General features: G+C 38.0%; 1 protein-coding gene across 16 annotated transcripts in view; it reads right to left on the bottom strand.

Annotated features, from left to right (window-relative positions):
* MYCBP2 (MYC binding protein 2) overlaps positions 1–23,100 on the bottom strand; it is a 334,178-nt gene that overhangs the window by 10,601 nt on the left and 300,477 nt on the right. For all 16 annotated transcript variants that reach the window (XM_066380737.1, XM_066380743.1, XM_066380736.1 and 13 more), the window contains 11 exons: positions 17,381–17,461; positions 14,652–14,918; positions 13,523–13,806; positions 11,283–11,379; positions 9,044–9,163; positions 6,728–6,829; positions 5,651–5,779; positions 5,154–5,286; positions 3,153–3,256; positions 2,163–2,351; positions 1,324–1,431 (listed from right to left, as the gene is read on the bottom strand). In XM_066380737.1, coding sequence (XP_066236834.1) covers positions 1,324–1,431; positions 2,163–2,351; positions 3,153–3,256; positions 5,154–5,286; positions 5,651–5,779; positions 6,728–6,829; positions 9,044–9,163; positions 11,283–11,379; positions 13,523–13,806; positions 14,652–14,918; positions 17,381–17,461 — 1,614 coding nt within the window. The remainder of the gene's footprint in view (positions 1–1,323; positions 1,432–2,162; positions 2,352–3,152; positions 3,257–5,153; positions 5,287–5,650; positions 5,780–6,727; positions 6,830–9,043; positions 9,164–11,282; positions 11,380–13,522; positions 13,807–14,651; positions 14,919–17,380; positions 17,462–23,100) is intronic.

Below are 23,100 nucleotides of genomic sequence, written 5' to 3'. Positions count from 1 at the left end.
AGGAACGTATCTCCTGCTGCCTTAGCAATTCTGGTAATAAAAGGTTACTTTGCTGCCACAAATAAGACACACTCTGTGTGTATGTGTGTGTGTTTGGTTCCTTGGGCTAGTGTAGAAATAAGCAGGTAGTATATATATATTTTTTTTGTATTTTTCTGAAGCTGGAAACAGGGAGAGACAGTCAGACAGACTCCCGCATGCGCCCGACCGGGATCCACCCAGCACGCCCACCAGGGGGCGACGCTCTGCCCACTAGGGGCGATGCTCTGCCCCTCCGGGGCATCGTTCTGTTGCGACCAGAGCCACTCTAGCACCTGGGGCAGAGGCCAAGGAGCCATCCCCAGCGCCCGGGCCATCTTTGCTCCAATGGAGCCTTGGCTGCGGGAGGGGAAGAGAGAGACAGAGAGGAAGGAGGGGGAGGGGGTGGAGAAGCAAATGGGCACTTCTCCTGTGTGCCCTGGCCAGGAATCAAACCCGGGTCCCCCGCACACCAGGCCGACGCTCTACCGCTGAGCCAAACGGCCAGGGCCAGCAGGTAGTATTTTTTATACCATTTTCATGCATCATTTCTTAAATGTGACCTTTTTTTGGTGGTGCCATATGAGATGGGAGAGCAAATACTATGAGTTTTTGATTATTTCTCAGTTTAAGCAATGATTGTGTTGTTAAGTCTTTCCATATTATACCCTACATATCAGCCTGCAAATCTGAGGAAAACAGAACTAAATATATAGAAAAAAAAATGAATAGAGAAGGCACTGCTAATCACAGCTTAAAGATATTTCTGTTAATCATTATTAGCTCTCCAAAACAATTTGCTACTTTGCTTATTACTACTTTGTGAAGATGTGTAAAAAATTTTCTTATTTTGTTTGAACTCTAAAAGAATCTGTCTTAATGGCACTCAAAGTTCAGATTGCACCCTTTAATGACAGGTATCAGTACCTACAAGCACCACAAGCTCACTCCATTTTCTGATAGTCACCTATTGTCATGTCACATGATCTGAACTCTCAGGAGGTTTGAAAGCAGTGATGCATGCCCCTCAATGCTTGATGATGTCCAAATGAATTTTATGATGCAGTACACTCAATTTAACTAGCTTTTAATGGATAATTATTATTTTGAAATGCATTATAAAAGAGAGATCTATAATATTCTCAAGTACCACCTGGATTAGGAGAGCAGAAACTGATGAGGGATGTGGTGGTAAAAAAGTAAAATGGGAAGGATACTGAGAGATACTGACACATGTTCACTCTGAAAGATGAAGATAAAGATGAAAGGAAACAGAAAGCAGATAATTTCTGATTCTTTTCATACCTTGCAGATGGGACAAGATATAAATCCAAATGTTATTCTGGGACCAAGCCATCTGTTTTCTAAAACTCTTCGACAGCACTGTAAGTGGAATACGTGACTACAGTCCAGCTTAAATAAAGAAAAGAGAAGGATATAAGCAAATGTTATAATGACAAACACAAGTAACTGGCAGGTTATTCAATGTACAGTGCTAATGAAAGCAGGTAAAAAAATAAAAAAATTTAGCACAATGGAATGGAACACTTTTCGACTATTCACAGGACATTAACTAGGTTTTCAGCTTCTCTCCATTTCTCAGCATATATACATCAATGCCACCTTCTAGAGACTAAGCTGGGTCAGGAAAATGCAAAATTACTCAATTCTGTATCTTTTGAAAAGAAAAGGAAACTACTGACTTAAAGATTTAAGATTTTTGAGAATATTACTTTGGAATCACAAGAACTGGAAATATAAATAAGCAACTAGTAAAAGAAAAAAGGTACTTATCAAATAGTAATTTCTTTATTATTATTAATATTATAGATATATGTAGATACACTATGTATAGAGGTATGTATTATTGTATCATTATGTATAGATCAATTATACAATGTTACTAAATACCATTCTGGAATTTGATAATAAGGAGAATAGACACTAATCTATTTTTCATTCCTTATAAACAATTTATAGATTCTATTGATTATAGGCTCACACAAATCACAAATTAAAGCTAAACACAAAAAATGTAAACAGAACACAAGGCAAAAGTTTCTCTTTAATAAGTAGATAGGTATTAATGGGACACTCTCCAATGACAATCTAGACATATTTAATACTTTAAAAGCTGAGACAACCTGAATGGCTGGTGCTGCTGAGAGTGCTTCCGTGAAACAGATCATGCACATGTCATCAGCATCTTGCTTCAGCGTTGTGGCATTTTTATCACAGCCGTGTAGACAGGGCAGACAATGCTCTTCATTTTTCACACCTCCACATGGATGGCCACAAGGATGTGTCTTACTACAGGCTATCTTAGCATATTCCTATTAAAGATGAATTACCAAGCATACAAAATAATCAAAAAGCACATATCCCGGTAATTATACATATCCATTATATTAAATTTTTCAAGATATTTTTCCATAGGAAACACATATCAAGGCTATGCTACAAAAGTTATTTTTATTCTTTGTTTGAATATAAGTTAGGATTATTAAGAAAGTCTATTTTTCTTTTAATGGGATTTTAAAATATTTCAGTTCACAAAAAGAGAATGCTCACTAAAAGTGAATTACAAATCTAATCTATTTGTTATCATGCATAGCAATGAAGCAAGAAAAATGACTGACATGCAATCTCCCAATCAGCACCCACTGCCTTGTCAAAATGGGGATTTAAAAAAAATGCAGGTATCTTTCACTGCTAGGGTACTATCCAAATTCTTGTAAACAAAATTCAGGAATCAAAAATATTAAGATAACATGGAATGTGTGCAGGTGTTCAAGGCTAAAGAACTTTCAGATATTAATAGTTTAAGAAAATAAGTGAATAAAATACATCTGAGGCAAAGAAAACACAATTTATGGATTTTTAACTGTTTCTGGCACAAAAATAAAAGTTAAATATATATGCTTATGGGAACTGAGTAACACACAAAAGGAGACTGGTTTGGGTTTGAGTGTTTTATCTGATCCATTTTCCAGCTTTGATAAAGCATTTTACTCCTGACATGGGTAATACGCTAATTAAGAAAACCCGAGTGGTGCTAAGCTCGAACTCTTACTTACATGAAGTAAAATATGTCATGTGGGAATGAATACATCTGTCCCTACAGGGACACTCACCTGACAATCTGCATCAGAGCAAACACTGCCAACAGCAGATAACTCTGTTCCGCTCCTAGAACCACAGAATCGGCATGCTTCTGAGCTGCTGCTGGTGGGTTTGCCTAGGTTTAAGCCAAAAAAAGAAAAATCCTCGTTAAGAAAGTTTCCTATATATTTTAATATAACTAGTTAAAAATCAACAAGCAAACCAGGCTTGCATTAGTTGTCACTACCGGGAAATCAGCCTGGCCGTTTTACAGCTGAAAGGTTTACAAAGTAAATACATAAAAGAAGGGATAAGAAATGGAAGAGCTATATCTAAAGCCAAATGAATTATTAACTGATTTATTTATATATTTTCAGTAGGATGAGTAGATATAAAAAACCCCCACTATAAAAGCAAAATATCAAATTATAAAAACAAAAATTAGATATAAAAATATACAGAAGGGAAAACTTTAGTACTTTTCCGCAATGGCAATATTAAAATGCTTAGGAGACAACTCATCATAAAATATAAAACTTGGAAAATAGAATACCCAACCAAGGAACTAAAGTATATAATTAGGCAATTTAAAAAGAAATTTAAATTTTAAAATAAAGAAGAAACAGAATTCATGAAAACAGGAACAGAACAACACAAAAAGGAACAGAAAAATCTGAAAAATATAAACCAAGATAATTTTTAAACACAGAAGCAAAAATTCTAAATATAATAGTAATACATTGAAGTTAAAAATATCCTTTTAAAAAAAAGAATAGTTTTTACTATGCATACAATGGTTCAACATTAGAACATTTATTAACGTTATATAAGGCATGGGTAAATTAGAAAAGAAGACCATGCTCTTATAGCTTGAAAACTTACTCATGGCCCTGGCCAGTTGGCTCAATGATAGAGCATCGGCCCGGCATGTGGATGTTAAGGTTCAAATCCCTATCAGAACACATAGGAAAAGAGACCACCTGTTTCTGCATCCTTCCCCCTTTCCCTTCTCTCTCACTCTTTTTCTCCTCCCATAGCCATGGCATGGTTACAGCAAGTTGGCCCTGGGCATTAAGGATGGCTCCATGGCCTCACTCCAGGTGCTAAAATAGCTCAGTTCCTGAGCAACAGAGCAATGGCTCCAGATAGGCAGAGCTTCGCTGGGTAGGGGGCTTGCTGGGTAGATTCTGGTTTGGGCACATGCAGGAGTCTGTCTCTCTACCTCCCCGCTTCTCACTTAATTAAAAAAAAAAGTTACTCATATCTAAGGTTAAATTTATTTAGGTTTATACCTAATTCCAACATCGGGAATTTGTGTCAACCAAATGACAGATGATAGAGGTATTGAAAATTGAGAATTTGTAAGATTTAATGTAAATCTAAGCTGGGAATTTACCAGACTTACTTTATGAATATATCAAAATAAATTTGGAGATAAAATGACTTGCCCAAAGTCACACAGCTAGTTAGTGGCAACCAGGTTTCCTGACTTTTAGTCTGATACTCTTTCTACCATTGAACACTGTCTAGTAAATATATATAGATAGTGATTAATGATGTCATAATAATCACTTATCAGAATACACTCAAAATTATTTACATTAAATAATTAAATTAAACCAACATCTAGTTTAATGGTAAGCAACAGGCATAGTTCAATCTTTGTGTGTGTGTGTGTGACAGAGACAGAGAGAGGAACAGACAGGCAGGCAGGGAGAGAGATGAGAAGCATCAATTCTTTGTTGCGGCACCTTAGTTGTTCATTGATTGCTTTCTCATATGTGCCTTGACTGGGGGGCTACAGCAGAGCAAGGGACCCCCTTGTTCAAGCCAGCGACCTTAAGGTCATGTCTATAATCCCATGCTCTAGCCAGTGACCCTGCGCTCAAGTTGGTGAGTCTGCACTCAAGCCGGCTGAGCCCACGCTCAAGCTGGCTACCCTGGGGTTTTGAACCTGGGTCCTCTGCATCCCAGTCTGACGCTCTATCCACTACCTGGTCAAGTGCATGGTTCAATCTTAAATCTTCTTTTACCTGTGTGTTCTCTGAATTCCACCATTGCTTTCATTGTTTTAGAATCTGCTAGTGCCATCAACCAGAACAATTTGGTTCTACCACAACCTTCATGAAGGTCAACCTTTATAGCTTCTTCTTCTTCTTTGAAGACCTATTGTATCATTAAAAAAAAAAAAAAAAAGAAATAAATTTATCACTCTGAAAGAGTATAAAATTTAATTATTCAATAATAATGGCTTTCATTTAGTAAGTACTCTAAAAAGTTCCAGATATTTCCAATCTTCTCTTTAATCTTCACAACAATTTCATTTTTATAAATGTGGAAACTAAGTTCTAGACAGATTAAACAACTTGCTTGATTTACACAATTGATAAGTGAGACAGCTGGAAATTCCACTGAAGTCTTTGACTGCAAAGTCCATTTTCCCCATTATAAAGTTTCCTTTCCCACAAAATTTACTGAACATACTTTATGTTCCAGATACTGTTCTGTGTGTATAAACAGAAATCGTCACCTGTCTTTGATGAGTTTTGGTTCGTCGATGAAGATGAAGGAATCTGTCACAGTCAGTACATAAATTTCCACATACGTTGCATAAAATGATTGCTGCAGTTTCACCATCATCATGGTTATCACACATAGGCTAAAAGAAGATATTTCCATAGGTTACATTAGATTAACAAGAAAGTCTCAATATGCACACAAGTATAATTTAGTTTCAACAGTAACAGACTGTTATTCTGAAGTCTATTAAGTATTTAGAATTTGAACACTGAACAGAATGATAGTTGCCTGACCTGTGGTGGTGCACTGGATAAAGCCTCAACCTGGAATGCTGAGGTCTCTGGTTTGAAACTCCAGGCTTGCCCGGTCAAGATACATATAAGAATAACTACTAGAGTTGATGCTTGCCACTCCTTCTGCTACCCTCCCCCTTCTCTCTCTCTAGCCTCTCTAAAATCAATAAATAATGTCTTAAACAAACAAACAAAAAACCAGAATGATGGCAAAGAATACTAAACTATAAAATAACCTCAAAGGCCCCAATTCCAATGATTAATAAAATAAACATGTATACTTTGCTTAGTGACTTGAGAAAAAATTTCTCCATTACATTTAAACATTCTGTACGGCTAAGTGAATAAATTATTCAGTTTTGAAACCTGAACTAGTAATAAGAAAGTGTTGAAAGGGCCCTTCCAGTGAATATAAAGATACATTTCAAACCTACTTTAAGTACATTTCTGAAGAAATGGTAAGTCATATTGCCTCTCTTACTGCTTTATTTCCTTCTTACCACACGACTGATTACGTTTAGTACAAAAATTGAGATAAAAAATAAAAGTCTGACTAAAGACAAATTATGGCTTGATGCACACGTCTCAGAGAAGAAGGGGAAAGCTCTTTTATACAATTCAAGCCCGTAAACACTATAAAGAGGGGACCCTTGTGAGATGAACTTCATCAATGTGACACAATTTTTCTATAGTTCCACTAATTATGTAGTTTTGCTTACAGTGTTTTATTTTAAAGGTAAGCTAATGCTGACTAAAGAGAAAAGATCATTTAATATAATATAATCTGATCTTACCATTTGTTTTTGTTGTCCATCCTTTCCCATCCACCTCCCCGAGGAGAGACGATCTACATGGTCCTGATCAAGAACGCACAGTGATGCCAGAGCAAGCCAGAGCTGTCGGAAGGAGAAGCCATTGTTATGCTTTTGAGCTCTTAGGGAAGACATAAAATGTTGACTCTGACACATGAAAAGAGTTCAGTAAATGCCAGCTGGATTGAAAACATGTACGTTAATACCCAATGGTACTCAAATTATTCTGATGTGGCAGCAGACACACATACTCATTGCTGTATTCACTGAATAAATAAAGGTTGCTCTGATGAACCGTTCTATTTTCTACCTGACATATAAAATTATTCTTTATTGGCCTACTACGGAAACAATATACTAATACATGATTTTACATATTTAATATACCAAGGCCTCCTGCAAAATTTTCTACCCAGTATAATCTGACTGAGGTAGAGGTTAAATTCCAAGGAAGGTGGTACAATGGCTGTGTGATTATGCACAGTCCCGAGTAGTTACATATTATTATTATTTTTGTTACAAAGACAGAGAGAGTCAGAGAGAAGGACAGACAAGGACAGATAGGAAGGGAGAGGATGAGAAGCATCAACTCTTTGTTGCAGCACCTTAGTTGCTCATTGATTGCTTTCTCATATGTGCCTTGACGGGGGGGTGGGGAGGCTACAGCAGACTGAATGACCCTTGCTCATGCTAGCGACCTTGGGCTCAAGCTGGTGAGCTTTGCTCAAACCAGATGAGCCCACGTTCAAGCTGGCGACCTCGAGGTCTTGAACCTGGGTCCTCTGTGTCCCAGTCCGATGCTCTATCCACTGTGCTACCACCTGGTCAGGCACATATTAAATTCTTGTAGATAATAATAGTTACTCACAAGTCTCTGTATGCTCCTAATGGCCTTATACTATGTATGCTTGGTGCACTTTGTCAGAAATAAATGTCTAACAACTTTAGAAAATTGCCCTCAGAAATAGTTCAACACTTTCTGAGGCTTAAAGGGTAAGCTTCAGGTTTACACAGAATGATGCATTTCTTCATTACTGAGAAAAAGTAATTCTAAATTTCTAAGAAGTGCAATGCATGTGACTTTCACTGGATACAAAGAGTAAGAAGGGAAAAAATAGGAAAAGAAAAAGCAGAAAAAGAAAAATAATGTATGCAAGAAAAAAGGGAAGTGCAGAATGAAAGAACACATGCAGGGTTGGGAAGGGTTGCTTTTAGAAAAACTGCTTCAGATATCACACTCACTAGCAACACAGCATAAATTGGCTTTTCCTGCCCTAGGGAAATAGAATTTATCTTCTTTTTCAGACTTCTGAGAATTAATTTAAGCAATATCCACTAGTACTTACTTCCTCATGCTGTTACACTGCCCTACTTCAAGGAAATCTCAAATCTCTTCTGGAAGCAAATGGAACATGAAATTTGGTAGGTTAAAATTCCTACAGATGTCTCATCTGAAGAATTCAATCCCACTCTCCATGAGATTCTGCCCCAACCTATCCTACCCTAGGCACAATCTTTTTTTGTATGTGTGACAGAGATGTGGGGGGGCATATAGGGACAGACAGGAAAGGAGATGAGAAGCATCAGTTCTTAGTGGAGGCACCTTAGTTGTTCATTGATTGCTTTCTCATATGTACCTTGACCAGGGGGCTACAGTAGCCCAAGTGACCCCTTGCTCAAGCCAGCAACCTTGGGCTTTAAGCCAGGGACCCCGTGCTCAAGCTGGATGAATATGCGTTCAAGCTGGCGACCTCGGGGTATCAAACCTGAGTCATATGCATCCCAGTCTGACGCTCTATCCACTGTGCCACCTGGTTGGTCAGGCACAAACTTTTTGCTTTTTAAAAAAGGCCTGTAAATCCAGGAAGTATGCTCTAGGGTTCTACTTTAGGACAACTAGGCCATACCAAAAGGAGTAGGGAGGGCTTTGTCCTCAAAGGACCTTAGTGTATCACAGCATAACACTGACATTCAATTCACTGTGTAAACCACAGCAAATACACTATTAGAAAGATAATATACTGACATATAAGGAAATTTAGCCTTTTCTAACCAGTATATCCTGAGCTTCCTAAATGATACCAAAAACAAGTGATACAGAACACATAACAGGGAATATTAATAACCACTATACTTAGTTTATAAATGAAAGAAAAAACCCTTTTCACGCTTTTTCAACAAATATATTTGGTAAAAGAAATATGGATACAGATGACTTATTGATTCAAATTTGTTCAAACCTATTATTGAAAAAGAACATGCAATGATATAGACCAAATGAAAAGAAACAACCCCTACCCTAGTTGTTGCAATACATCTCACTGGAGATCTAAATTCTTCCTCCATCTTGGTCAAGGCAATGATTGTTTCTGCAATGGCATTTTTTGTTACTCGGGACCACGCTTCTGACAGATGACCCTATGAAGCAGGACATAATTTAATAAGCAACCAGAAATGTATAATCATAGTAGTAAATTCTATTCTCTGAAATAACATCTCTCACCATAAGGACAGATCTGTTAATGGAATCTTAATCAAGGGGCATACTTTTGAAATAAAAATCCTTCACCATCCTATGAAAAATTTAACTAATAATTGCTATTTTAATACTAAAGGAAAGAAAATAAATTAGGTTCTCAATACTTTAGAGTTTAAGGGCATTTCCTTTTACATTTTGATAAAAACATAAGAAGGTTACTAAGGTTTTTATGAGAGATTTTGATTACGAAACCTTGTTACTTAACATGAAATTTATACAGTTAAACTAATCGCTGTAGGTGAGTTATCACTGGAACCTAAAAGCATAAATGGGTTCAAATTACCACTACCCTAATTTGTTAACTTGATTTTTACCAATCACCATCACTTTTAAACAACTATAAAATTTAGGTGTTCCTAAACCGTTTTCTTAAATATATATTTCCATCCCATGAACATGTTGAGAAAGCCTATTTGAGAACTAAAAAAAGTTCTCTCCATTTCTTTGATTGAGGAAATAAATGTCCATACTGTTGGGAAAAGTGAAGGAACTTCAAATTTCCCCAGATTATCTGCTCTCATCTCATATATACATTCTATCAATCTTTTAAGGGGCAGTTCAAATTTCTCCTCTTTCAAAATGGCCTGCTGTCTAGTCTCCCCTCTCAGGAACCTATAATCCACTGTATCTTGCCCTTCTCAGGCTGGACCTCTGGAAATAAAGAAATGTAAGGAAACTTAACATTATGGAGTACTCCGTAAGAGGAACGCACTCTGATAAGTAATGCCCTTTCTTCCACACTGTCAGATCTTTGCACAAAACCAACAATTAAAGATAGTGGTGTAGGACATTAATAAAAGAGAGTCAAGGTTTTCTTTTTTTATTTATTTTTTACTTTTAGAAGAGGGGAGGCAGAGAGACAAACTCCCACATGTGCCCCAACTTGGATCCACCTGGAAAGCCCAACAGGGGACCAAGCTCTACCCATCTGGGGCCGTTGTTCCGTTGCTCAGCAACTGAGCCTTTTTTTTTTTAAATTTAGTGCCTGAGGTGGAGGCTACTGAGCCATCCTCAGCACCCAAGGCAAACTCACTCGAGCCAATAGAGCCATGGCTGTGGGAGAGGAAGAGAGAGAAGGAGGGAGGGAGGGAGGGATGGAGAGAGTGAGGGAAAGAGACAGGGAAGGGGTGGAGAAGCAGATGGTCACCTCTCCTGTGTGCCCTGACTGAGACTAGAACCCGGTACATACACCAGCTGATGCTCTACCACTGAGCCAAGCAGCCAGGGCAAGTAAAGGTTTTCTAAACCATGAGAATTGAAGAGGAGAAATGTCTACTTTGGGGAGCCCCTTATTTCCATTATGTTTTCAGACTCAGGCTATTTTTTAGGATTCCAAATATATAGTTTTTTTTTTTTTAATTTTTCTGAAGTGAGAAGTGGGGAGGCAGAGAGAGATTCCTGCATGTGCCCTAACTGGGATCCACCAGGCATGCCCTCCAGGGGGCGATGCTCTGCCCATCTGGAGTGTTGCTCCATTGCAACCAGAGCCATTCTAGCGCCTGAGGTGGAGGCCATGGAGCCATCCTCAGTGCCCGGGCCAACTTTGCTCCAATGGAGCCTTGGCTGCAGGAGGGGAAGAGAGAAATAAAGAGAGAAGAAAGGGGGAAGGGTGGAGAAGCAGATGGGTGCTTCTCCTATGTGCCCTGGCTGGGAATCAAACCCGGTACTTCCATATGCTGGGGCTGACGCTCTACTGCTAAGGCAACTGGCCAGAGTTATACTTATTATTCTTTTTAAGTTTTAAAGTCTTGGAAGACTTATGTTACCTTTCTCAAGTAAATGAACTGGGAAGTTTGAAATGAACAAAACTTAAAGGACAAATTTATAACTAACTGAAAAGAAAAATAGTACAACAGTTATCCAATTAAACAGAGCCATTAAGTAAACCAAAATAACACTAATGTACTTCTCCAATTAATTCAGTAGAATAAGCTGCTTGTTTTGTTAATAAGATTTCTACTGCATTTTATTGACAATGTTCAGGAGATGGGAACTTACTGCTGCCATATCCTTAATAAGTTTAATGATGATCTCAGAGATCTGGGTAGGAGTTGAGCCCTTCATCCACCAATGACTTTCACCTCGTCGAATGTAACTACAAAGAAAAGTCAGCATTTGCAAACTTATCGGTGACAGTTAACAAATGAGTAAGATGAACACTGTTATTTCAACATGCAGCATTCTAATTATTTAAATGATCCAATTAAAGCATTTTGAAAGAAAATTAATCAATACATTTCATTACCCATTATCTGTGTCTTCAACATCAAGAGAGTAGCTATTCTGATATGTGTTCCCTTTAAAATATTTGTTTACATATTATTTGTGAATGCATCTTCTAGGACCGTGCTATTCAAAATATATCCATAGACCACAAACTATTTGTCCACATAGAGGTAATAAAGAGCTTGCACCAAGATATGTCAACTACATCACTGAGCATGGCACTGTTGAGTTCAGCTGGCAACTTTCCCCCCTAGCAAGTCTACGGAGGAGAAGGAAGCTATATACTGATTTACATTCTGATGCTATTTGCTTAATATCACGGATTAGCTCTTTTACTAGCATGTCCCTAATTTTTTGCTGTAACATGCAATTCTGGAACAAACAAACATTCTTGCATATGTCTTTGTGCACATGTATGAACAATTTTGATGGAAACAGCTGTATAAGTAGAATTGGTGGGTCAAAGGATATGCATATTTTAAATATAGTAGATATACTATTGAACTAACATCCAAAAAGACTATGACAATTTACATATCATTGAAAAAAATGCCTATTTCTTCATAATGCTGCCAATGAAAAGATATTTTCTTACTGTTTTATTTACATTTCTCTGATTATCAGCAAAGTGTCTTTTCATTTGTTTACTGCCATTAACAATTTTTCTACTCTGAACTAAGTTTTCATGTCATCTACCAGTTGTTTGTTTTTTTCTCATTGATTTTGAGTCATTCTTCTCATATTATGCCTAATAATGGACTGTCCACTATATAGGTATTAAATATTTTTTCTAGGTCAGTTGCTTATATTTTATTTATTTATTTTTTTACAGGAACAGAGAGTCAGAGAGAGGGATAGACAGGGACAGACAGACAGGAACGGAGAGAGATGAGAAGCATCAATCATCAGTTTTTCGTTGCGAGACCTTAGTTGTTCATTGATTGCTTTCTCGTATGTGCCTTGACCGTGGGCTACAGCAGACCAAGTAACCCCTTGCTTGAGCCAGCGACCTTGAGTTCAAGCTGGTGAGCTTTTGCTCAAACCAGATGAGCCCGTGCTCAAGCTGGTGACCTCAAGGTCTTGAACCTGGGTTCTCTGCATCCCAGTCCGACGCTTTATCCACTGCGCCACCGCCTGGTCAGGCAGTTGCTTATATTTTAAAAGTACTATCAGTTAATTTTCTTCCTTCCTTCCTCCCCCCCCCCCCCATTTTTTTTTTCTTTTTTTTTGAGAGAGGCAAGGAGAAAGAAGAGGAGAGACAGGAACATCAAACAGTTCCTGCATATGCGCTCTGACCAGGGATCGAATTGGCAACCTCTGTGCTTCCTGACGACGCTCCAACCAACTGAGCTATTTGGCAAGGGCTCAATTTTAATTTACTGATTGATTTTTAGAGAGACAGAGAGAAAGGGCAAGAGAGGGAAGGGGTAAGGGAAGCATTCATTTGTTGTTCTACTTTGTCATGCATTCATTGATTGTCCTGTGTGTGTGCCCTGACAGAGGATCAAACTTGCAACCTTCTCATTTTGGGACAACACCCTAACCAACTGAGCTAATGGCCAGGGCCTAATTGTCATTTTTACGTTGCCAAATGCGTGAATCTTTTCCTTTCTGACTTCTAGATTCTGTGTTTTGTTTAAGGAGAACTTCCCAAATTGAAGCTTACAAAAATATTCTTCTCTGGTATGTCCTTGTAGAATTTTAAAATAAATATATATAAAGCTTTAACTGGTATCAAGCTTATTTTTGTATATGCTATGAAATAAGGGCCCTATAATTGTTTTTCTACCTGGGAAGTATACCAAGGTCATATATTTAGCACACTCCTTTTCCCACTAATCCAAAATGACACTTTTGTTATATATAGCACTCTTTTTTATATACAGATCAGTCATTTTTGGCTTCAGTTTGTTGAATAAGCAAATAAGGTGTAACTTGACATTACATATTAATTCTCCAAACAGTAGCTTGTTCTGTTCTATTTTAGTACAAAAACATCTGCAATGACCAACCTGGAATTGAAAATCATTGGAAGCGTAACTGTTGTCACTCCTTTGCCCACGGTGGTGCCAGCTGTTCCTGTGATGGTGGTTCCTTTGGCTTTTAGCTGTACTGTAAGTGCTTTGGCAATGCATCCTAGAAACATGTCCAAGATACCTAGCTTATTCCAATCTCCTTTCTCTGTTGAGTGAATGATATCACTGATATCTGCTGGGGGGAGGGATTTCACTCCTATGATGCTGGCTAGACGATTAGGGGTCACTTCAGGCAAAACTCGTCTTAATAAGGAGGTTACCTGGTAAAAAAAAATATGAAAGTAAAGAATTCCATTTAAAGATTGGTGTTTTCAAGTTTTCTTTTTCTTTTTGTTTTTTTTTGTAACAGAGACAGAGAAAAAGAGACAGAGAGGGACAGATAGGGACAGATAGGACAGGAAAGAGATGAGAAGCATCAATTCTTCATTGCAGCACCTTAGTTGTTCACTGACAGCTTTCTCATATGAGCCTTGACCTGGGGCCATAGCTGAGTGAGTGACCCCTTTCTCAAGCCAGTGACCCTGGGATCATGTCTATGATCCCACATTCAAGTCAGCAACCCCACACTTAAGTTGGTGAGTCTACACTCAAGTCAGATGAGCTTTCTCTCAAGCTGCTAACCTTGGGGTTTCAAACCTGGGTCCTCTGCGTCCCAGTCTAACGCTCTATCCACTGTGCCATTGCCTGGTCAGGATTCTTCTTCTTTTGAAATAAAACCAGTTGCCATTCTATGATTTCAAAGCTTTGAAAAAGACTGAAATATGACTTAAACACTATTTTTAATTTTCCAAGTGGTGATTACTACTTTAGGACAGCAAGAAAAAAAACACCTTTATTTGGTCTGGATTAAGGAAAAATTAAATTACAGATCTTAGGGTAATAAGACAATCAGTAGCCAGAATACTCATATCACAATACTACATTAGTAAAATAAACTATATTTTGCTCTTCCATATTCTTATTACAAGGAGTCAAAAGACAATCCAAGACCTAAAACATAACAAAACAAAAATCAATAATTAAGGTCCTACACTTTACTAGTTCAATTTTTAACAATGTTTCAAGTAACAAAATAAATCAAAAGGTAAGTGGTATGACTAGTCACCTGTCTCTGGACTCGAGGAGATGCTGTGTGAAGAAGAGAGAAGAGATCCTGGAGCAGAGTCAGCTGCTGAGCCAGATATTGCCGGCCTACATTAGAGCCACTCAAGGCTAAAACCATAGAGAGCAGCTCAAAGCAGTAAGCATCAGAAGAGGCATCTTCATCATTGGGTTGAGAATTGGCATTTTCTTTGCTTGATATGGCATGTTCCCATTCTTCACGAACTCTGGTAGCTTCCATGCGAATAGCCTGGACTATGTGAGCACATACCTATGGTGACATAGCAACATAAAGAAAATATAAAAACATATTTGTAAGTCTGACTACTACTAATTTTTTTAAAAATACAAGAATATTAGTTGATACTCAACCTAATACCTCCTAGTTAATTCTACATCATACCATTCTCTCAATTTACCTTTAAACATAATTAAGGAAAATTAGGGGAACCATGATTAAAAATCTAAATATTTAAATCAACTACTACTTAGAATCTACCTATATACAAGTTACCTGAAGTTTAAGATATCAAAAACAAATCACCATATTTTATCACTTCTGAGGCATATTTCCCTCTATTGTAACATGTCAATTCCTAATGTAGTTTATTTTTTTATTTAGTGAGAGGAAGGGAGGCAGAGACAGACTCCTGCATGTGCCCAGACCAGGATCAACCCGGCAAGCCCAGTAGGGGGCGATGCTCTGCACATCTGAGGCCCTTGCTCCATTGCAACTAGAGCCATTCTAGCAACTGAGGCGGAGGTCATGGAACCATCCTCAGCACTTGGGCCAACTCGTTCTAACTGAGCCATGGCTTCAGGAGGGGAGAAGAGAAAGAGAGAGAAAGAGAAGAGAGAGAGAGAGAAGAAAGAGAGAGAAAGACGTGAGAGAGGGAGTCATGGTGAGGCAGATGGGCATTTCTCTTGTGTGCCCTGACCAGGAATTGAACCCAAGACATCCACACACTGGGTCGATGGTCTATACTAAGTCCACCGGCCAGGAAATCCTAATGTGCTTCATAATTGGTGGCATTCACAACTTAATTGGCAGCAAATTTGCTTTCACAGTGATATAAAATAACAGCTCATTTTACAAATGGTAGCATATAAGATTCAACAAAAGCTGTTAAAAAAGATACAAGCAGCCCTGGCTGGTTGGCTCAGCGGTAGAGCGTCGGCCTAGCGTGCGGAGAACCCGGGTTCGATTCCCGGCCAGGGCACACAGGAGAAGCGCCCATTTGCTTCTCCACCCCTCCGCCGCGCTTTCCTCTCTGTCTCTCTCTTCCCCTCCCGCAGCCAAGGCTCCATTGGAGCAAAGATGGCCGGGGCGGGCGCTGGGGATGGCTCCTTGGCCTCTGCCCCAGGCGCTAGAGTGGCTCTGGTCGCAATATGGCGACGCCCAGGATGGGCAGAGCATCGCCCCCCTGGTGGGCAGAGCGTCGCCCCATGGTGGGCGGGCCGGGTGGATCCCGGTCGGGCGCATGCGGGAGTCTGTCTGACTGTCTCTCCCTGTTTCCAGCTTCAGAAAAATGAAAAAAAAAAAAAAAAAAAAAGATACAAGCATAAATAAATTTATGTAATTTATTTAAAAGATTTAATGGTGTTGAAAGTTCAAATAATGGGCTAATTTAAAACCAGTATTTTACTTGACTTTTGAAGGGCTATTTTTAAGTTATTTAGGCACTCTATTATATGAATAGTGTAGTGCTAATTTCCAATCTCCATATAATTAAAAATATTAACATTGGTTTAGTTAACTTAATTGCTCATAAAAATAAAAATAAATCAACCAACAAACAGAAAAATGTGGGTAAAGGAACATAGGAAATGCAAATGAAACCTGATATAGTTGGGCATTTGACACCAAAATAAAACAATCTACCTGAAAATAAGAAATAATCGCACTGGCCACCTGGCTTAGTAGATAGAGCATCAGCCCTGCATAGGGATGTCCTGGGTTTAATTTCCAGTCATAAGAGAAGCCACCATCTGCTTCCCTCCCCCTCCTTCTCTCCCTTCTCTCCTTCTTCCCCTTCCACAGCCAGTGGCTCCATTGGTTCGAGAATTGGCACTAAGGATATGGTCTGAGCATTTCAGTCTCAGGTGGTAAAACCAGCTTGAGCTTGGTTGATTTCAGCATCAGACCCAGACAGGGGTTGCTGGGTGGATCCCAGTTAGGGTGCATGTGGGAGTCTGTCTCACTATCTCCACTCACTTAAAAAAAAAAAAGAGGAAAAAAAAAAAAGAAAAAAGAAAAAAGAAAACAAAGAACAGCAAGGTAAGAAAGTTAACACTTGGCCCTGGCTTGATAGCTCAGTTCGTTAGAGCGTCATTCTGAAATGCCAAGGTTGTGGGTTCAATCCCCAGTCAGGGCACATACAGGAAGCAACCAATGGATGCACAACTACACTGCTCACAAAAGTTAGGGGATATTTTATTGCTTCATATTCATTTTGAAATATCCCCCAATTTTTGTGAGCATTGAAACAACAAATCTTTCTCTTACTTTCCTTTCTCTCTAAAATCAATTAAAATAATAGCATTCATAACAAATCTTTAAAGTGATGCAGGTGTGCCAATACAGTACTTTTTCTCTAGAAAAAAATACAGATACAGCCTGTAGGACTTATAAAAGAATCAGTTTAAAAAAAGCTTCTATAAAATTTGGAAATTACTTTGTACCTTAAAAATAAACAAAAACTAATGAAGATAATGAAATAGCTATTAACTAACCTGTTTTTGTAAGTTAGTCAGTTTACTCCTGCTGAATATGATTCCAACCATATGTTCTTTCAGGTCAGCATCTGATGTTGCCTTTATATAGAAAAGGGGGAATAAAAGCAGGTACATTGAATAAAATTTTTACTTTTGACATTATAAGATATCAAAAATAAACATATGGAACTATACCAAACTAAAAAGCTTCTGTACAAAAAAGGAAACCAACAAAATGAAAAAGCAACCTACTAAATGGAAAAAAATATTCACAAATCATTTTATTTGTTAAAGGGATAATATCTAAAGTATATAAAGAACTCATAAAAACTCAACAGCAAAAAAACAAACTGATTGAAAAATGGGTAGAAGATCTGAACATTTTTCCAAAGAAGATATATAGACAGATGCCCAACAGGTACATGAAAAGTTGGTCTACATCGTTAATCATCAGAGAAATGCAAATCAAAACCACAATGAAATATCACCTGTTTGAATGGCTATAATAAAAAAGGCAAGAATAACAGGTATTGGCAAAGATGCGGAGAAAAAGAAAACCTTGTGCGCAGTTGGTGATGGTAATATAAATCAGTACATCTAGTATGGAAGTCAGTGTAGAGATCTCTCAAAAAATTAAAAGTAGAGCTACCATATGATACTTCTGGGTATTTATTCATTTTCCTGAATTGCTAACAACTGAATTGCTAATTTCTTGAATTCTTCTAACAACTGAATGTACGATATGAACTAATGTTCACAATTTAGAAATAGATTCAAAGTGACCCTAAATTGACTAGATCCCTGGACATTTGGTTAAAAAAAAAAGTGTCCAACAAAGCTCTATAAATTAAGCTACTCTAATACCAACAGTAATCAAAGAAATTTCATAAGAAAAGTGAAGGCTGAAATTTTATAGTGCTTATTATGTACATGACACTCTTCTAAATGACAGTGATATACAAATATATATAACATATATATTTGTATATTTGGATATCATATAAAATAATCTTATTTAATCTTTACAACAACCCCATAAGATAAAACTGCATACATATTCTACATACATATTTCACAGGTAAGAAAACTGAGGCAAGCCACTCTCATGCTTAAAGGCTCTTGAAGACTCGAGAAAACTATCAACCAGCTTCAACTAACATTTATAGAACCCCATCACAGAACAAAAACAGAGTTCACATTTTTTCAAGTTGACATTGACATTCACTAAAATATAGCATATTATGACCTAGAAATCAAATCTTAACAATTTTAAAAGGAGTGAAATTATATAAAATATATTTTTGACTATAATAGAATTAAACTAGAGATTAATACAGAAAACTATCAGGAACATTCCCAAATACCTAGAAGTTATATAAGACACTTCTAAATATCTATCCAAGGGTCAAAGAAAAAAATCTAAACAGGAGTCAGAAAATATTTTGAACTGAATGAAAAAGAACAAAACAAGAAAACACCATATCAAACATTTGTGCCACGCAACTAGAGCAGTGGTTAGAAGAAACTCACAGCATAATTCATGTGAGAAAAGAAAGGTCTCAAGTCTGTGATCTCTGTTTGGATATTACAAAACTAGAAAAAAAAATCAAACACAAAGCAAACAGATGAAAAGAGTAATAGTTTCTGGCCAGTTAGAGTATCATCCTAAAATGCCTAGGTTGTAGGTTCGATCTCTGGTCAGGGAACACATGGGAAATAACCAATGAATACACAGTGGAGCAACAAGTGAATGCTACCCTTCCTACCTTTCTCCCCCTTCCTCTCTCTCTCTCTCTAAAATCAATCAACAAATAAAATAATAACAAAAGAAAATATGCCCCTACAGATTCTACTAATATTAAAAAAAAGAGGATATATTATGAATTTTTGCCAATAAATTCAGCAGGTTAGGCGAAATGGGACAAATTACATAAAAGAATTACCAAATCCCACTCAAGAAGAATATTCCTGTATCTATTAGAGAAAGTACATTTATAGAATAATATTTTTGCTACTTAAAATACTAGAGAGATTATACAATAGGTTACTTTTATCTCACTTTTTAAATTCCTTTATATTTGTGTTTCTTTGCTTTTTTTTAATTCATTTTTTAGAGTGGGGAGAGAAAGAGAGAGGGAGACAGGAGGAGGGGAGGAGCAGGAAACATCAACTCCCACATGTGCCTTGACCAGGAAGCCTGAGGTTTCAAACTGGTGCCTCAGCTTCTCAGCTTTCCAGATCAACGTCTTTTTTTCCCCCCCAGAGTCAGAGAGAGGGACAGACAGGAAGGGAGAGAGATGAGAAGCATCAATTCTTTGTTGCAGTTTCTTATTGTTCATGATTGCATTCTCATATGTGCCTCGATGGAGTGGGGGCCTGGGGAGGTTACAGCAGAGCAAGTGATGACCCCTTGCTCAAGCCAGCAACTGTGGGCTTCAAGTCAGTGACCTTTGGCTCAAGACAGTGACCATGGGGTCATGTCTATGATCCTACGCTCAAGCCAGCAACCCTGGGCTCAAGCTGGTGAGCCCGTGATCAAGCCAGATGAGCCTGTGCTCAAGTCAGTGACCTCAGGATTTCAAACCTGGGTTCTCCACATCAAAGTCTGATGCTCTATCCACTACGCCACTGCCTGGTCAGGCTAGACCAATACTTTTATTCACAATTCAGGTTGTGTTTCTTTGCTTTTTAAAAATAGCTTTAGTGAAGCCCCAGCCAGTTAGCTCAATCAGTTAGAGCAGTGGTCCCCAACCTTCTTTGAGCCACGGTCTGGTTTAATGTCAGAAAATATTTTCATGGACCGGCCTTTAGGGTGGGACGGATAAATGCACAAAATAAAATTATGTGACCGGCATAAAAACTGTGGTATTTTTAAATATAATTGTCGAACTTACGAGACAAGCGTCAAGAGTGAGTCTTAGACGGATGTAACAGAGGGAATCTGGTCATTTTTTAAAAATACAGGAAGCATGTGCCCTGAGTGGTATTTGGTAGTTCTTTCATGTAATTTGTCCATGTCACATAATTTGCTGAATTTATTGGCATATTGTTTATTATAAAATACACTTATTAACTTATTTTATTTATGGATTTAAATATATATGTGTATATATCTTAATAAAACAGAAGAGAGTACAGAAATAGGTCTACATATTTATGGTAAGTTAATTAATGCTAAAGTATAGTCTTTTTAATAAATGGTGGTGGAACCATTAGACATCTGTATGTAAAATTTATGAACCTCAAACCTTACTACAGAAAAATTAACTTAAAATGTATATAGCTCTAAACAAAAGAACTAAAACTGTTTCTAGACGAAAACATGGTAAAATCTTTGTGACCTTAACATTTTAGATAAGACACAAAAATCATGAATGAGTCCTTTAGAAAAAAATTAATCGGACTTCATCAAAATTAAGAACTTCTGTTCTCTGAAAGATAAGCCTCAGAGTAGCAGAAAGTACTGTATATTTTGCTCCATAAGATGCACTTTTTTCCTCTCTAAGTGTGTGTGTGGGGGACCCTGGCTGGTTGGCTCAGCGGTAGAGCTTCAGCCCGGCACATGGAAGTCCCCGGTTCGATTCCCAGCCAGGGCACACAGGAGAAGCACCCATCTGCTTCTCCACCCTTCCCTCCTCCTTCTTCCCTCTCTCTCTCTTCCCCTCCCACAGCCAAGGCTCCATTGGAGCAAAGTTGGCCCGGATGATGAGGACGGCTCCATGGCCTCCGCCTCAGGCACTAGAATGGCTCCAGCCACAGCAGAGCAATGCCCCAGATGGACCGAGCATCACCCCCTGGTGGGCATGCCGTGTGGATCCCAGTTGGGTGCATGTGGAAGTCTGTCTGCCTCACCCCTGTTTCTAACTTCGGAAAAATACAAAACAAAACAAAAAAACAGTGGAAGGGGAAATGCCCATGCATCTTATGGAGTGAAAAATCGGTATTTTATTAAATATTTTAACACACCATCTGGTTCAGAATATTTTTTTTCTTATTTTCCTCCTTAAAACCCTAGGTGTGTCTTATGGTCAGGTGTGTCTTATGAAGCAAAAAATAGGGTATTTGAACATACATACTTGGTTAAGGACCTATAGCCTAAATATACTGAATATAAAAAGAAATTTTATAACCCCAAAACAATATAGACCCAATATAAAAATATGGGTAGAAAATTCAGACACTACACTAAAGTGGTTGACAGGGTCTAGGCATGAGATGAGGGGACTGATTACAACGGAGCATGAGGGAAATTTTAGGGGTCATGTATTTTAAAACTTGATTGTAGTGATGTTTTCACTGTTGTATATATACATTGGTCAAAATTCACCAAATGATACAGTTGAAAAGGATGAATTATTTTGTAGGTAAACTTTACTTCAACTGCTGGCATAATCTTTTTTATTCAACTATAAAATAAAATCTCACTATATACTTTCCTAGTCTTAGGCCAGCCTCTCCAATGAGCTCGAGAACTCATCTTCTCTATTCATCTAACTTTTGTCCATTCTCTTTCAGGTATAACACATGCCCAATATTCCCCCAAGAAGCCTTCCCTGATCACTCCAGGGCACATTAATCTATCCCAGTGTACTCTGGAATCCTATAGCTTGTGCAATTTTTTTTCATATATTTAAGAAGTTGGTTATATACCATATAGTATCCTCATTGATTTATTGAAGGACATAGAGACTTTTCTGAGACTGAATGCAAGCTTTTTTGAGACCCTCATGGTTTTTATGCACCAAGTTGTCTTTGATAAAATTCAGTTGATTCAATGAGTAGTTACATAGTATTATAGTCTTTCGAATGGTATCTGCAAAAGATGCTGAAAATAATTACCAGAATTTATGAAATCTTATTTTTTATAGACCCCAGATAGAAGTGGATGATTCAGACAGTACTGCATCAGAAGGCACAGTGCTAGATGAGGTAAAACATTGAAATTATCCTTCAAAGGGCTGCCAGGGTGATTATTTGTAATATCTAAAGACACAAGAATATTGAAACTAGTGAGAGTTGAGTTCTTTTTTTGGAAATGAGATTTTCCTCTTAGGTATGGCCCTTTAGGTTAGCCCAAATTAAGTAAAGCAACTGCATTTTAGAAGAAATTTTAAGAACAGGGCCCTGGCCGGTTGGCTCAGCGGTAGAGTCAGTTTGGTGTGTGAATGTCCCAGGTTCGATTCACATCCAGGGCACACAGGAGAAGTGCCCATCTGCTTCTCTACCCCTCCCCCTCTCCTTCCTCTCTGTCTCTCTCTTCCCCTCCCGCAGCCAAGGCTCCACTGGAGCAAAGTTGGCTCGAGCACTGAGGTTGGCCCAATGACCTCTGCCTCAGGTGCTAGAATGGCTCCAGTTGCAACAAAGCATCACCCCCTGATGGGCATGCCAGGTGGATCCCAGTCGGGGACATGCAGGAGTCTGTCTCCCTGCCTCCCTGCTTTCTCACTTCAGGAGAAAAAAAAAAGAAAGAACAGTATAAGAAAGTTATTCTAATAAAAATTTACTGAACACATGGTGATTATGGTATGGTGTATACAAACACAAACAAAACATGTTCTTGATGTTTAAGAAACTATGATTTGGAAGAAGAGGAGATAAAACATGTAAAAAGAAAAAATTGCAAGAGAGAAACCTAGAGACACAAAGAGATTACTATGAAATTTATCAGAAGGAAGACTACGTTTTGCTTGGGGGAAAGCATAATTAAAGTTCACGGAGAAGACAATATTTTTAGGCTG

The sequence above is a fragment of the Saccopteryx leptura genome, chromosome 4 (genome assembly GCF_036850995.1).
Source record: "Saccopteryx leptura isolate mSacLep1 chromosome 4, mSacLep1_pri_phased_curated, whole genome shotgun sequence".
NCBI lineage: Eukaryota > Metazoa > Chordata > Mammalia > Chiroptera > Emballonuridae > Saccopteryx > Saccopteryx leptura.
The sequence above is the reverse complement of the archived record's forward strand: the minus strand, read 5'-3'. Positions and strand labels throughout refer to the sequence as shown.